This window comes from Sinocyclocheilus rhinocerous, unplaced genomic scaffold, assembly GCF_001515625.1.
Source record: "Sinocyclocheilus rhinocerous isolate Xijiao unplaced genomic scaffold, SAMN03320098_v1.1 scaffold767, whole genome shotgun sequence".
In the NCBI taxonomy this organism is placed as follows: Eukaryota; Metazoa; Chordata; class Actinopteri; order Cypriniformes; family Cyprinidae; genus Sinocyclocheilus; species Sinocyclocheilus rhinocerous.
The window spans coordinates 80,535-93,660 of record NW_015633562.1 but is presented as its reverse complement, the minus strand read 5'-3'; the positions used below and the strand labels follow the sequence as shown (position 1 = coordinate 93,660).

General features: G+C 37.1%; 1 protein-coding gene across 36 annotated transcripts in view; it reads left to right on the top strand.

Annotated features, from left to right (window-relative positions):
- The window catches only part of LOC107744607 (disks large homolog 2), a 217,367-nt gene that overhangs the window by 158,125 nt on the left and 46,116 nt on the right, over positions 1 to 13,126 (top strand). For 24 of the 36 annotated variants that reach the window (XR_001640499.1, XM_016558337.1, XM_016558340.1 and 21 more), the window contains 3 exons: positions 2,242 to 2,301; positions 3,118 to 3,276; positions 11,619 to 11,775. Coding sequence is in view for 35 of the 36 variants with exons in the window: in XM_016558337.1 (XP_016413823.1) it covers positions 2,242 to 2,301; positions 3,118 to 3,276; positions 11,619 to 11,775 (376 nt within the window). In the remaining variant the exon portion in view is untranslated. The remainder of the gene's footprint in view (positions 1 to 2,241; positions 2,302 to 3,117; positions 3,277 to 11,618; positions 11,776 to 13,126) is intronic. The other 12 variants (XM_016558364.1, XM_016558357.1, XM_016558355.1 and 9 more) reach the window with 3 other exon arrangements.

Genomic DNA, 13,126 nt, shown 5'->3' with positions numbered 1-13,126 from the left:
CCCCACACACACACACACACACACACCCACACACCCTGGTCGTTCACTCATCATGAATAATAGAGCTGCAGAAGTAGAACATTCCATACTCCCGTCATGTACATACACACTTAGCATTACTACATTGAGTCAGTACTCAATTATTATTAAGCACACCTCCAATGAACTGGACATTCATGATTATTAGATGTGTAGGCAGAGAGTTCTTGTAAATCAGCCAATTGTGTACATTGCTGAGGAACAGCTGTCACTGACCTTAAGGACTTTAATTCTGAGAAACTCATATGTACATGCGCTTATGGACACGTACATCAGCATCCTTTGTTAGTTATGTAAAGACTATCAATCATTGTACAATCAGCTTTAACCTTTACCTGAAACCAATATTTCCTAGGTCCCACATGTACTGTAGGCTGTGATTTTTACAATATAATATAATTTTTTTTTCTGCTGTAATGATGCCAAACTGCTTGTTTAAACTTTAGTATTAACAGAAAATAGGAGTGTCAATAGAATAAAATATGCACGATTCCAGAATGTTGATTAAAACAACAGATATTGAAATGACAGAATAATGAATGTGCATGTTTAGCATTTTAATTAATTTACAGCTTGGGATCTATAATATTTTGTAAAAGTTTTGAGAGAAGTCTCTTATGCTCATCAAGGCTGCATTCATTTGTTTAAAAAATGCAGTAAAAACGATCGCAATTTAAAATAACTGTTTTCTATTTTAATATGTTTTAAAATGTCATTTTAATTTATTCCTGTGATAGTGAAGCTGAATTTTCAGCAGCCATTACTCCAGGCTTCAGTGTCACATGATCCTTCAGATATCATTCTGATATGATGATTTGGTGCTCAAGAAAGATTTATTTTATTATCAGTGTTGAATTCCAGAAATCTGTTGTGCTGCTTAATGTTTTTGTGGAAACCATAATACATTTTTAAGGACTTAATGAATAGAAAATGTAAAAGAACAACAATTATTTGAAATAGTAATAATTTAATGCATCCTTGCTAAAAAAGTAATAATTTCTATTATTAAACATTATTAATCTTATGTAATGTATTTAAAAAAAATCTTTCTTGCCTTAGATTTTTGAACTCGATGTTGTAGTGTACTGTATATTATTTTAATTTATTATTTTTTTAATTATTCTGAAGCCCCTTGGAAGTTAGCTGAGGCCCCCTAATGGGCCCCCTGATCCTAAACTCACCCAAATTTCCTACTTCTAACAAGCCATTTGTCTGTCCACACTGTCAATTCAGAAGGTATTTGATGTTTAATGCAGAGCAGGATTTTAGACCAGTGAGATTTCACAGTAGGCAGGGCTAACCGACACAACAAATTAATGTATTATATGATATATTGTTCCAGGACCATCAAAATATCATCTATCATCAATGTCTGTCTATAATCGTGTGCTACTTAGATAAATCATGTTAAGTTTGTGGTTCCATATATGTATTGTGAGTCGGTGATGCTGGCCTGTTCCTAATTCTATCTCTGTGCCTCATCGTCACTGTGAAGTGCCAGAGGGTTTGTGCATGGTTGATAATAAGGGTTTTGTCATGGTTTTATTTAGCCCGCTGTGACCCTGTATTAAGGGCACGGAGAAGGGGAGAACTGCAGATTTGAAGAAATGTGCTGAAACCAGACACAGTGAGAGACTGAGAGAGAGGAAAGACACACTGGGGAGGAGAAGATACAATGAGTACTGTGTGTTAAAGATAGAAAGAAAGAGAAAAAAGGTAGAATGTAGGGAAGGTAAAAGAGTCATCTCCGTTCAAGACAAGTAACAAACCAGCCTCACACGATGCAGAGTGAGGAGAGAATGTGGTCCGGTGAGGAGCCTGTCACAAATATATCCTACTCGTATGTCTAATGTAGCTTTGTATCCGCAGTAAGATCTTGCTCTCTCTTACTGACTCACTGTTAGAGTCTAGTGATTTGCACACATTTTTGAATGGTTTTCATTTTAATATTTTGAGTGGTTGGTTTTGTTTGTTTGTTTGTTTGTTTGTCAAACCCAGTTGTGTTGTATAAGGGGGCTTGTTGTGTTGTCACATTTGATTTGGTCCTGAATTCTGTTGGTGTCTCTGTTTTGTTTCTGCATGCTACATATAAGAAGTACTGAATACATTTTAGCCGTTTTGAATTAACATTTTAACATATAATTTCATATAAACTGCTGTCTGTTTTGCCCTCGTGCTAACCTATTGTCTGTTTCTGATCAGAAATCCCTCGTTAGATGAGATGGAAGGTCACAGGTTTGATTCCCAGCACTTCCAGTTGAGGTGAGCGACTTAAGTGAGCCGTCGTTTCGGTCCTGAATGTTCAGTTATGTCCTTCTGCACTACGCACGCTTCCACCAGCCTATTCTGTTTTTGAACCCTAGAGTCTGTGGATTGTTTGTATAAAATGAGACAGCGGCAGTCAGATTGAGTGATCGAGACAGGGAGAATGAATAAAACAAATGAAAGACAGACCAAAACATCCCTGGATGTCAATCCCTGTGGAGTCTCTTTACACTGGCATGACACAGAACGTTAATTATTAAATGCAAATATTGAAGATCTGAGGGCTGATTGAAGATGCTGAATTGAAGAATGGTGAAACTGAAATAGTCCATTTTTAATATTGTAACACTAATTATCAAAGCTATATGCTGAACTAACCAGTTGCCGTTCTTTCCTTGTTCCTCCCACTTCCACTGCTATGTTTTTCACCCTCTCTCTCTTTTTCTCTCTCGGTCTATCTTTCCCTCTCTATGTTAGTGGTCGAACGATATGGGTTTTTGTTATGGCAAAATATTTTACTAAGTGAAAACACAGAATTCAAAGATATATTCTTTGAAATCAAGACTTACTATTATAATTTTTATAGCTATTTTATTTTTAAGCAATATTGCGTCTCGTGTAAATGTGTTGTAGACATGTTTAAACATTTATATTGTAAACCAAGTGAAAAAGAGAAAATTATTTGTTTGATGTTCGACACTAGGTGGAATGGCCTGCTTGTATATCGGTCTGTCACTACTCTGTATCAATCTACATCAGCGCACTAACCCTAGCTGCTCTGCTCTCTGCCTCTCTCTTTCTCTCCCACACCAGGCCTCCAGAGCCAGTTTACAGCACTGTGAACAAACTGAGTGACCGCGCCCCCTCTCCCCGTCTCTACTCCCCCGTAGAGTTTGATAAAAACCCCATGCACTCAGTCCCCCACTTCCCTCACTATCACGTAGGCCTGCTCCCTGACTCCGAGATCACCAGGTACTGAGCACAGTGCTCTGCATGGGACATGAACGAGGCATGTGAATGAAAACTCTGTGGCCACACCCTAATTTATGCTCACTTGCATGCCCCGCCCCATTTCAAAGTCACCTGCATGCCCTGCTTATCATGTACTACTATCATGTGTCTTAATATACCTCATTCTTTCCTTAGCCTTTTTTTTAAATATCTGCAGAGGTTTGATACAGTGAAGCGACATGCTTTGAGAGTACCTTCAAAAAGAAGCCAAAGTGAAATCAATTTACCTTGTTTATGTTTTTAAGAAAATGCATTACTGTCTAAAAGTTTGAGGTTGGTATGATTTTTATTATATATGAAATATACATGAAGTAAAATTCTCTTATGCTCACCTAGGCTGCATTTATTTGATTTAAAAAAACAGTAAATAGTAATATTGTGAAATATTGCAACTATTATATTATATTATAACAACTATTATAACAAATATTGCAAATTATATAATTTAATTTGTTACAATGCCATTTATTCATGTGATGTCAATTTTCAGCAGCCATTACTCCAGTCTTCAGTGTCACATGATACTTCAGAAATCATTCTAATATGGTGCTAAGAAACATTTCTTATTAATATCAATGTTAAAAACTGTTGTGCTAGTTAATATTTTTGTGAAAACCTTTTCAGGAATATTTGAAAAAATATACATTTCAAAAGAACAGCCTTTATTTGAAAGAAAATTTTTTGGAACATTATAAATGTCTTTACTGTCACTTTTGCTCAATTTAATGTATCCTTGCTGAATAAAAGTACTAATTTCTTTAAAAAAAAATATTTCTGACCCAGAACGTTGACAGTAGTGTATGTCTGATAATGGAAGAAAAAATTTTGCGAATACAGTTTTATGCTGACATGCTGAAAAAAATATTACATTGATTACTGTAGATGAGCAACTCCAACAGCTTTGCATAATTCTCTTTCATTTTTATTCCTAATACTTCATTTGACAATGATGCAAAGTGCACATAGAGGACACAAGCGTGACGATTGGTAGTTACCATGGCAGTTACCCGTGACAACAGTATAACTGAATCACATCTCTGCTGCAGCTGTCCACTTACTTCCTTCCCTTCCACAGCCACTGTCAATTGTCCATATTTTCATTTGTTAGACTGTATTGCTTATTAACAAGCTTCCCAATGAAGGTCAGAGTTTGGCCGCTGTCATATATGCGGTTTGCTTGTGTGCCTGTTGCATCCATCTGACGTTAGTACATCATAAATCAGAGAGGACTGATTTTTATCTTCCTTATTTCCTGTCTAAGTGATTTCAGTTTAGGTTCAGGCAGCAGCTTGTATCATTAATTGGATAAAAAACTTTATTAGCAATAACGAAACATCTCTCATCTTGCTGATTAAACGACTAGGCATATAAATGTATTAGTCTGGAGATGAATGGAGTGTAAACAGTGGGTTTGGCCACAGAGGAAATGCTCTTCGGGACTCTCTGGCACAAATGGCTCAGTAATGTTCCACTGTTATCCGAATCTGTGCATAATGCCCTCAGTGTGGGTGTGCTTTGTTTACCGGTTTGTTTTGATTTTGATTTTTAAGTTCATTACTCTATGAATTATAAAGCTGCGCCTAATTGGCTTCTCTGGGATTTGAGTTGATTTGCATTTCAGAACGCCACCGCTAACACCTAATGCATCGCTTAAATCCTCTGGACTTGCGGAAAAGCATTCATGAAAATGCCAGTGATAATATCTGTGATTAATGGATTGCTGTCTCTCATGTTCAGGGTTCTGCCGGTTTTTGGTGATGCTCTTCAAGGGAAAGTGCAGGCAGCTGTTCTGTGAAAATGTCCAATTCTGTGTGAGCGAGCATATGAGATTGTCAGTATCGTACCAAAAGGGAACAGTTCTCATTTTATCACGCATAAACACCAAAATACTCTGCCTAAGAGTGCTGTTACTTCACGTTAGCTGTGTTTGAGTAGCTCCTGACAGCTGCCAGTAAAAAATTGGCCGATCCTAAAACAAATCTCATGTGGAGCACTAGGAATATATAGTGCAATGGATTTGACTGTACCCATGTGCCATTTTAATGGCATGTATGGCTTAAGTGATTGGCTCAAAACCCTGGATATAGAAATGTGGTCCATTAGCTGATCATTTCAAGAATTTTTCTCAGGTATTATTGACCCATTTAGGCATCACCAGGAGATACTAGCATACAATTTGCAAAATTATGTTTCAAGCGGACTCTTTCTTGTTCAGTGTAGTCATTATCTTTGATTTGACTAGAATTCAGATGTCTTTGATGTTTTCTTAATATGTATCCACTTGGCAATAGTACACAAAATTTATTTCATCCTAATCAACAACCTCAAGCGTGGTTCCCAGAGAGAAATCAGATCTGATGTATTTCAAGTATTTCGGAGGACCTCAGAGGATCCAGATCTTGTCATTTCTGAATCATCATCAGTCAGGAGGGAGAATCCCTCACATCATTCAATTCGGATCCAAATGGATGAATCCGATTGGCTGAATTGCTCTTGCTTTCCAGGCTCTTCTGTAGCTTCGGGGCATATACGTTCGATGGGGGTCGTGTCCCCTACACCGGCTGCTCACTGATCTGAAGTGATAGTTTTGTTTGTATCATGATTAATAATTTTGTTTGGGGCTAAAAGCGAAGGGTGCATACTAACTGCATTTTGCTGATGTGGACAATTTTGCAGTGACATGAACCATAAATCACAGTTCCCACAAGATTTTGTTACTTCTAATTTGTATGACTTGTGTTCCTTTTAGAGAAGGATCAACTAGCTTAATCTAGTTTGCTGACAGATTTTTAAAATACGCTTCTGGAGAATGCAAATAACAAATATCTGAAATCTTACACCATTTCTAACAGTGACAGGTGTTGTTTATGTATATTATCATGTTTCCTACGAGAAGAATACTAATTCTATTGGAGCTTTTTAAAGTATGCCTTTTCATCGTTTATTCATATTATCAGGGAGGGCATGAAGATTAAATTAGCTTAATTTATTAGTGGTGTTTGCTAAGACAGTCTAGAATAAAGAGATCTGAACAAACCACTAACCCTAAGTATTAAACTTTGGTACACGACTTGTACTAAAGTTTTGACTATGCATTTTGAGGGCTATTTTATGGATTTATTCATTTAAAAATAAAAAGACATTTCATTACGTAACTAATTAAAAACTATTTTACTTATTTACTTCATGTTTAAAAATTTTGTTAAATTTAAGAGTAAAATAATACTAGATTTTTGGTGGTATTTTTCCTGGTAAAACTCTAGTGTCCAAAATAAAATTGCGAGGGAAAAAAAAGGCAAAACTAAAGACAGATACGGATCTTGTACTGTGTTGTGATCAAATTAATGATTTAATCATTTTGCCATAAAAAATGCATAATAATCAGTCTTAATGAGCTGGTGTTTATATTTAAAGTACTCTTTGGCTGTTTACTCAGAAGCAAATTGTGCACTATAGATATTAGATTCTCTGCAAAGCTGTTTAGATTACGGTGAAACTGCATCCATTGTTTGTTCTTTATTCCCTAGATGTCCTTTGCAATGCATTGTGGAACATGTGCTTCAGTGAACCAGCAAATAATGAAACCCTTTCTTCTTAACCTCCTTCCTCTTTATTACTGATAGTTGACAATACAGGTCCATCTCATATTGATCAGTGGTACAATTTTTGTCAAAACCCCAGTTTTGTTGTGATATACCAAGCATTTGCCAGTTTCCCTTGGGAGAAAACATTGATATTTTTAATAACAAAAGTTCAGTGTTTACAATTGTGCCCTCCTTAAAACTTCCCTAGGGTGGACAACCTGCCCTTTAAGAGGGACAGAAAATGAAGCAGAAAAGATTTGATTGCATCTGCTGAGTGTATTGGAGTTTACCGCTGTGATTCTGACAGTCAAAGGTGCAGAAGAGGCTGCTATCTGGAGACTCCATTGAGCTAAGAAGTGAAAAGGCCATCCAGTTCTCTTGCTGAGAGATCGTTTTTGAGAACGGCAGGGAGGTGCACATATCAATACATGTCTTAACATTTCTGCTCAACAGCTGAATTGCTCTGTTTTCTTTGAATCTGTGAATCTGATGACAGTCTATTGATTGTGTTGAGGGGTATCAGATATGTTTGAGTAGGTTGATCGATCAGTGGCAGTTATAGACTGGCACCACAGAGAAACCCAACAAAGATCATAAGGTATTCATGGTTTTATTTCAGAGATCATAGTTGTTGTCTCTCCTGTGGGAAAAGGGGAGTGTGGAAGTATGAGGATGGATGGATGGATTTTGAACGATTTCAAAAAAGGACCAGCTCAAAAGAGTCATATTTTATGAATCAAACTACACTTTTTGTGTAGTATGTTTTTGAATCGCCAACAAGAGCTGGTTCATGACAGTCATTTGTTTGTGAATTGAACAAAATCACTCCTATTCAAATGTATTATCATCATACATCATTGATGGTTGAATTCTGTGTGTACAGAACAAGATTAAGCCCTCAGAAGAAGTGTGGCAATCATATTTAGCTGCATTGCTGGCATGGCTGATGTGTGTGTCCAGTAGATGACATGTATTGGGATTAATGCTCTTTACAGCACACATTTAAACAGTTTGACTGACAAACTAGAATTTGTTTCAAGTTACCAAGTCCAGGTAGTGTGAAAGAACAAGAATTCATTACGGTGTTTCTTGCTTTGTTGAGGGCTGAAATATGCAGCTTTTAGCTTTCAGCCCATTTCTTCAAGGCCGAGGGTCATTACATAGGTACTCTGCAATTTGTTTCCTTTATTGAGGTTGAATCTGAAAGGAAATGCTTATTTTGCCATCCGACGGGTGCGTAGTGTGCCAGCCCATTAGAAACGAGAGCTTATATTTCACGTGGATGAGGTTTCTGACACATTTTCATATTCAGAACGCTCTTACAGTGGAAGAATGCTTAGAGAGAGAAGGGAGGGAGAATAACACAGGGTGACAGTGAATAAGTGGTGGCGGGTAAAGATGTGTGAGGGGGTTGCATATGAAATGCCAATCCTCCCCTCTTCCCCTCAGGTATTGTGAATTGAAAACGAGTGTAATCTATTTGGTTTGTTTTCCCATTTGGCTCTGAACTTGAAATGATAAACAGTAGCTGTTTGTAATCTGGGACCTAGCTGCTGGGGGAGGCAGACAGGAGCTCTATAAGCATTTTGCAGCCTGTAGGTAGAGAGAGAGAGAGAGAGAGAGAGAGAGAGAAAGGGATGAAAGAGAGAGAAGAAGTTTGGAGGATAGAAATGTAAGTGAAGAAAACGAGCGCTACAAGCACTCAACCCACCTCTGAACCAGCCGTTACTCAAAATAAATCTATATGCAGTGTCAAATACATAATGATCAGCATATCATTAGTATCAGCATGCGTCCTCAGACTCAGGATCAGCTGTCACAGATGCTTCTCTGAGTGGCAAGCTGCAATTTATGTTTGTATAAATTAGAATAATGCAGGGATCAAGCGTTTCTTTTAAGCTTTCAAGAAAAAAAGTACTTATCCAAAAAGTCAATATTGTTAAATAGTGGCTATTATTCATGAAATTAAAATTGGAGATTTTGTTTGTTTGTTTATTATAAATGATTTATGATTGATTTTTTTTTTTAATTAACATGCCCTTGGAATCATAAAAATTATCTTTAAAATAATATTTAAAATAAATGTAACTAGTCTATAACTTTATCAACTTCTGTTTCATGCAGACTTGCATCTGTAATCTTAATATCATTTTTGTCAGTCGTATCATTATTATTTACAGTTTTTGAATTATAGTCTAATTTATTTCTGTCCTATTTTCTTCCACTTTTACCATTAAATGGACCACTGATTAAGATGAATAGAATCAGAGCCACCTTAAACTTTATCGTTGCATTGTCAGTCAGCATGTGTCTTGTCTTCTGTCAGCTGTGCAAGACAATTAGCAATTAGCACATATGCCACCTCTGTGCCTCTCTGTGTCTGTCAGCAGTGCACCTTTTCTGTGTTGCATTTGCAGTGTAAAGATGGATTTAGTTGTTCGAATGCATAACCTCGTGTGACTTTTCAGTAGTCCCAATTATCCTTGCGCGTACGTTAATGGTTTATATACCTCATTCTGAAGCATAATGTGGTTTGAATAGCTTGAGCAGTGTTCAGTGAAACTTTTGAGTGTGAAACTATAAGATAAGCCTGTTTGAGTGGATTTTCAAATTTGTGCATGGTTTTGGAGAATTTGTTGTGTGAATTTGTTGCTTTCTGTAGAAGTGTGCAGTTGGGATTCAGGCTAGATTCTGTTTTCACTGGATTCTATGGGTGAAAAAATGTAATAGGGTGCCATCTAGTGGTAAAGTGGCCCACTTTCACATCTTGGCTGTATTACAAAGTGCAAAGAGAATAGGAGCTGTTCTTTGCTTGAAGTCTTTGCAGGTCATGTATTTTTAGTTCATAGCTGCACTCATTCATTAACAATGGGCAGCATTATTTTATCTAATGGGTACTACTAAACATGTGAGCTCTATTTCGGTAGCATCAGACAGATCATAAGATCAGAATATGTGATGATCTTGTTCTTATGTATCCAATTGTATAGACTAAAGGTTATTTTTTTAGGCAGCCTTGTATCAATAGCCACCAAAACCACAAATTTAGAGAATGTAAGTGGATATTTCCTCAGAGAGCATGCAGTAAATATCTATGGATATCAGATATGTACTTTATTGCAGAGTTTTAGGCAGGATGTAAGTTGTTACACATTGTCAAAGATGTGGCCTTTTATAATTTTGCTGTACATGAAAACATCTCCAACAAATCTTGGATGGATGAATACTTAAAAATGTAATGTTTAATTCAATGTGTTGTTTGCCATGTCTTTTGTAATTATTTGTGATATTTACTAGAAATTTCTGAGTGAAACCAACACCAAATATGTATCAGCATGTATGCCATAGTCGTCTTGGAAAAACAGGGAAAAATCCTTCTCAATGAACCATGATGATGAATGAACAATTTATCAATGAACAACTGATTGGTAGTGGCCAGAAACCTTGTGAGTCTGACTCATGAATATTAATTAGATTGTTTACCATTGGCCAAGCAATCATAACTGATTTGCTGAAAAACAGGATTACTGACACAATCAGGATTACCACTTACTGGTTACATTGGTTGGTTTGATTGAACTGGTTGGCAGAGCCTTCTGTTTGGTTTTAATGCCGTTGTTTTATGTGGTCTGCTACAGTTTTCTTCTTCACACTGTAGCCAATCCAAAAAAAAAAAAAAAAAAGCTCTTAAAATATAATGATTATGCCCAAAAAGTGTTTTCACATTTCATGGGATGCAGCTTGGTTTAGTTTCTGTTTATGGCCTGAAGAGCATCATCACTCCGTGGCGAGCCAAGCAGATGCACTGGGAGAGAGATGAAGTGATGGAGAGAGAGAGGATGGGCCTGCCTCCTCCTCACAACTAGGTCAGAGAGAAGACAGCACTAACAGATTAGCCTTCTGTTCTAAAATAGCTCCATCTCGGGTGTCGTCTCTTTGCATTATCATCTGTAGACTCAGAAGATTGTGTATCTCCACATTTCAAGTGTATCTGACAGAAGTGTCACAGCTCAAGATATCTCTTGGTTTGATTGGTCACACTTGACAGGATGATGCCTCAACTGTCAGGATCCTATGACTAACTAAAAGGGCCCAAGCTAAGTGGATCAGACTTTTTGGGATCATTTTAACACAATCTGTAATGCATTTCAGCACAGCTTGGGATTCAAAATCTGATTTAAACTCATAAATAAATTAATATTTTTAATTTCAGGATTTTCAAGAAATTAAAAGGAAAGAAAAAAGGTTTATCCTTTATAGATAGTTTTATATTTTAGATTCTACACTGTTTGCCATTATAATTCATGTTACTTCTTAAATTAAACTTTTCATTCAAATTGTTATGCTGACATTTATTATTTTTATTTAAAAACTTTTCATTTTTGTTTTATTATAAATTATACTATATATACACAGCATGAAGTGATTTTGTGTGTATAGGAGAGAGAGAGAGAGAGGCTGTGCGTCTTCTCCGTTTCTAGGAAACCAGGCAGAAATGGGACAAAAAGCACATAAGTGGAGCAGTGCCCAATAGGTGTCAGCTGTTGTGCTCGATTTCATTGTAGATCGTTTGGACCGACCCAAGAGTGTGGATGTGTGCGTGTGTGCGTGCACGCGTAGATTGCATGTGTATGTTTACAAAGTAGTGTAGCGCGTGTCAGTGGAGATGCTGAGCCCTACGGACTCTGAGCTGATGTATTACCTGAACTGTGTGTACAGGGAGCCCAGGAAGATCGTTCTGCACAAGGGCTCGACTGGACTGGGCTTCAACATCGTAGGAGGAGAAGATGGAGAAGGCATTTTCGTCTCCTTCATACTTGCAGGAGGGCCCGCGGACCTCAGCGGAGAGCTGCGGAGAGGAGACCAGATCCTATCCGTAAGTGGATGTCTCGAAAATACATAAACCATATATTTGAGGGCAAAATGGCTAAATAATATCGCAATGATCATAATAAGATATACTGACCTTTATGTTTGTTTCATGATATAAACAGCTATTTATTGAATTAGCATGTATTCAAGTTAAAGTATCTGCCTCAAAGGTCATGAATAGATGTCATATTTTGCTATTATATGCCATAAACCACAATAAACATTTAGAAGCACATGTCCTCCTTAATATTCAAATTAGTAGTTGATAAATCTAGGTTTTTAAATGACCTTGTTTCTTTAACTTTTACATTTAGGTCCCCAAATCATAGTCATGCATGGTTAAAGAGACCTAAATGTTATGAGGAGTCATTTTAATGTTTTTAAATTTTTATTTTTAAATACTAATTATGTTTTGATTTGAACAAACATCATGAATGTTATGTTTTTATGTAGTCATTCAAATTGGTATATAAAATTCCCAGAGTAGTGCAGAACCTGTACTGAACAGGAGGTGGCACCATCACATCATTCTGTGAACCTACAAAACCTGTGCTGAAAACTCTTTTTTTGTTTGTTACCTTTTTTTTGTCTGTCTAGTCACTACTCAAAACTCCACCAGTTCCAGGTTTCATTTATTTTTTTATTTTTTCATTATAATTTCATCAGTTTTCGGCACAGATACAGTTCCGTACCCTTTTTTGCGGCATGTTAATGCATGTGACAGCACAATTACAGCTCTCATTGAAACAATCCAGATCAGCGATCCACTCGAGAAGCTCTCCAAGCTGATTTCCTCTCGCTGAACTCATCATTTATGGTTATCAGAGCTTCATCAGGGCTCACTAGTCGTAATCAGACCCCTCCATCCAGATCCCCACCACAATTACTTTCAGTGCCACTTGAGCCGAGAGCAATCACGGTCTGCCTCCTTAGGACACTGATTAGAATGAGAGAAAGAACAAGGGAGAGGAGAGAAATAGAGAGGGAGGGAAGAGATAATGGAGTGCTGGCCTGATTTGGATTCTAAGAATAGCTGTGGTGTACCTTCTGAGTTCACACTGTTAAATGAGCATTAGGACACGCAGCAGGCACGCTGAGACTCACATACACAAACACCTCCCCTGCCCCTCCCACTGCGCTGTGGTTTCATGTTGACTTCTTCTGTTTGTAGTCCTAAACCTGGTGTAGCCCAAGATCCTGTCCCCCTGCAGAGACCGGTTCCCCTGGACCCCAAAGAGATTCCATTGGCTGAAACTAATTAGAAATGATAGAAAATTGTGTTATTTAGTCTTAATCATGAAAATATGTGAATGTATTTTAATTTACATATAACATTACTTATATATATATATACA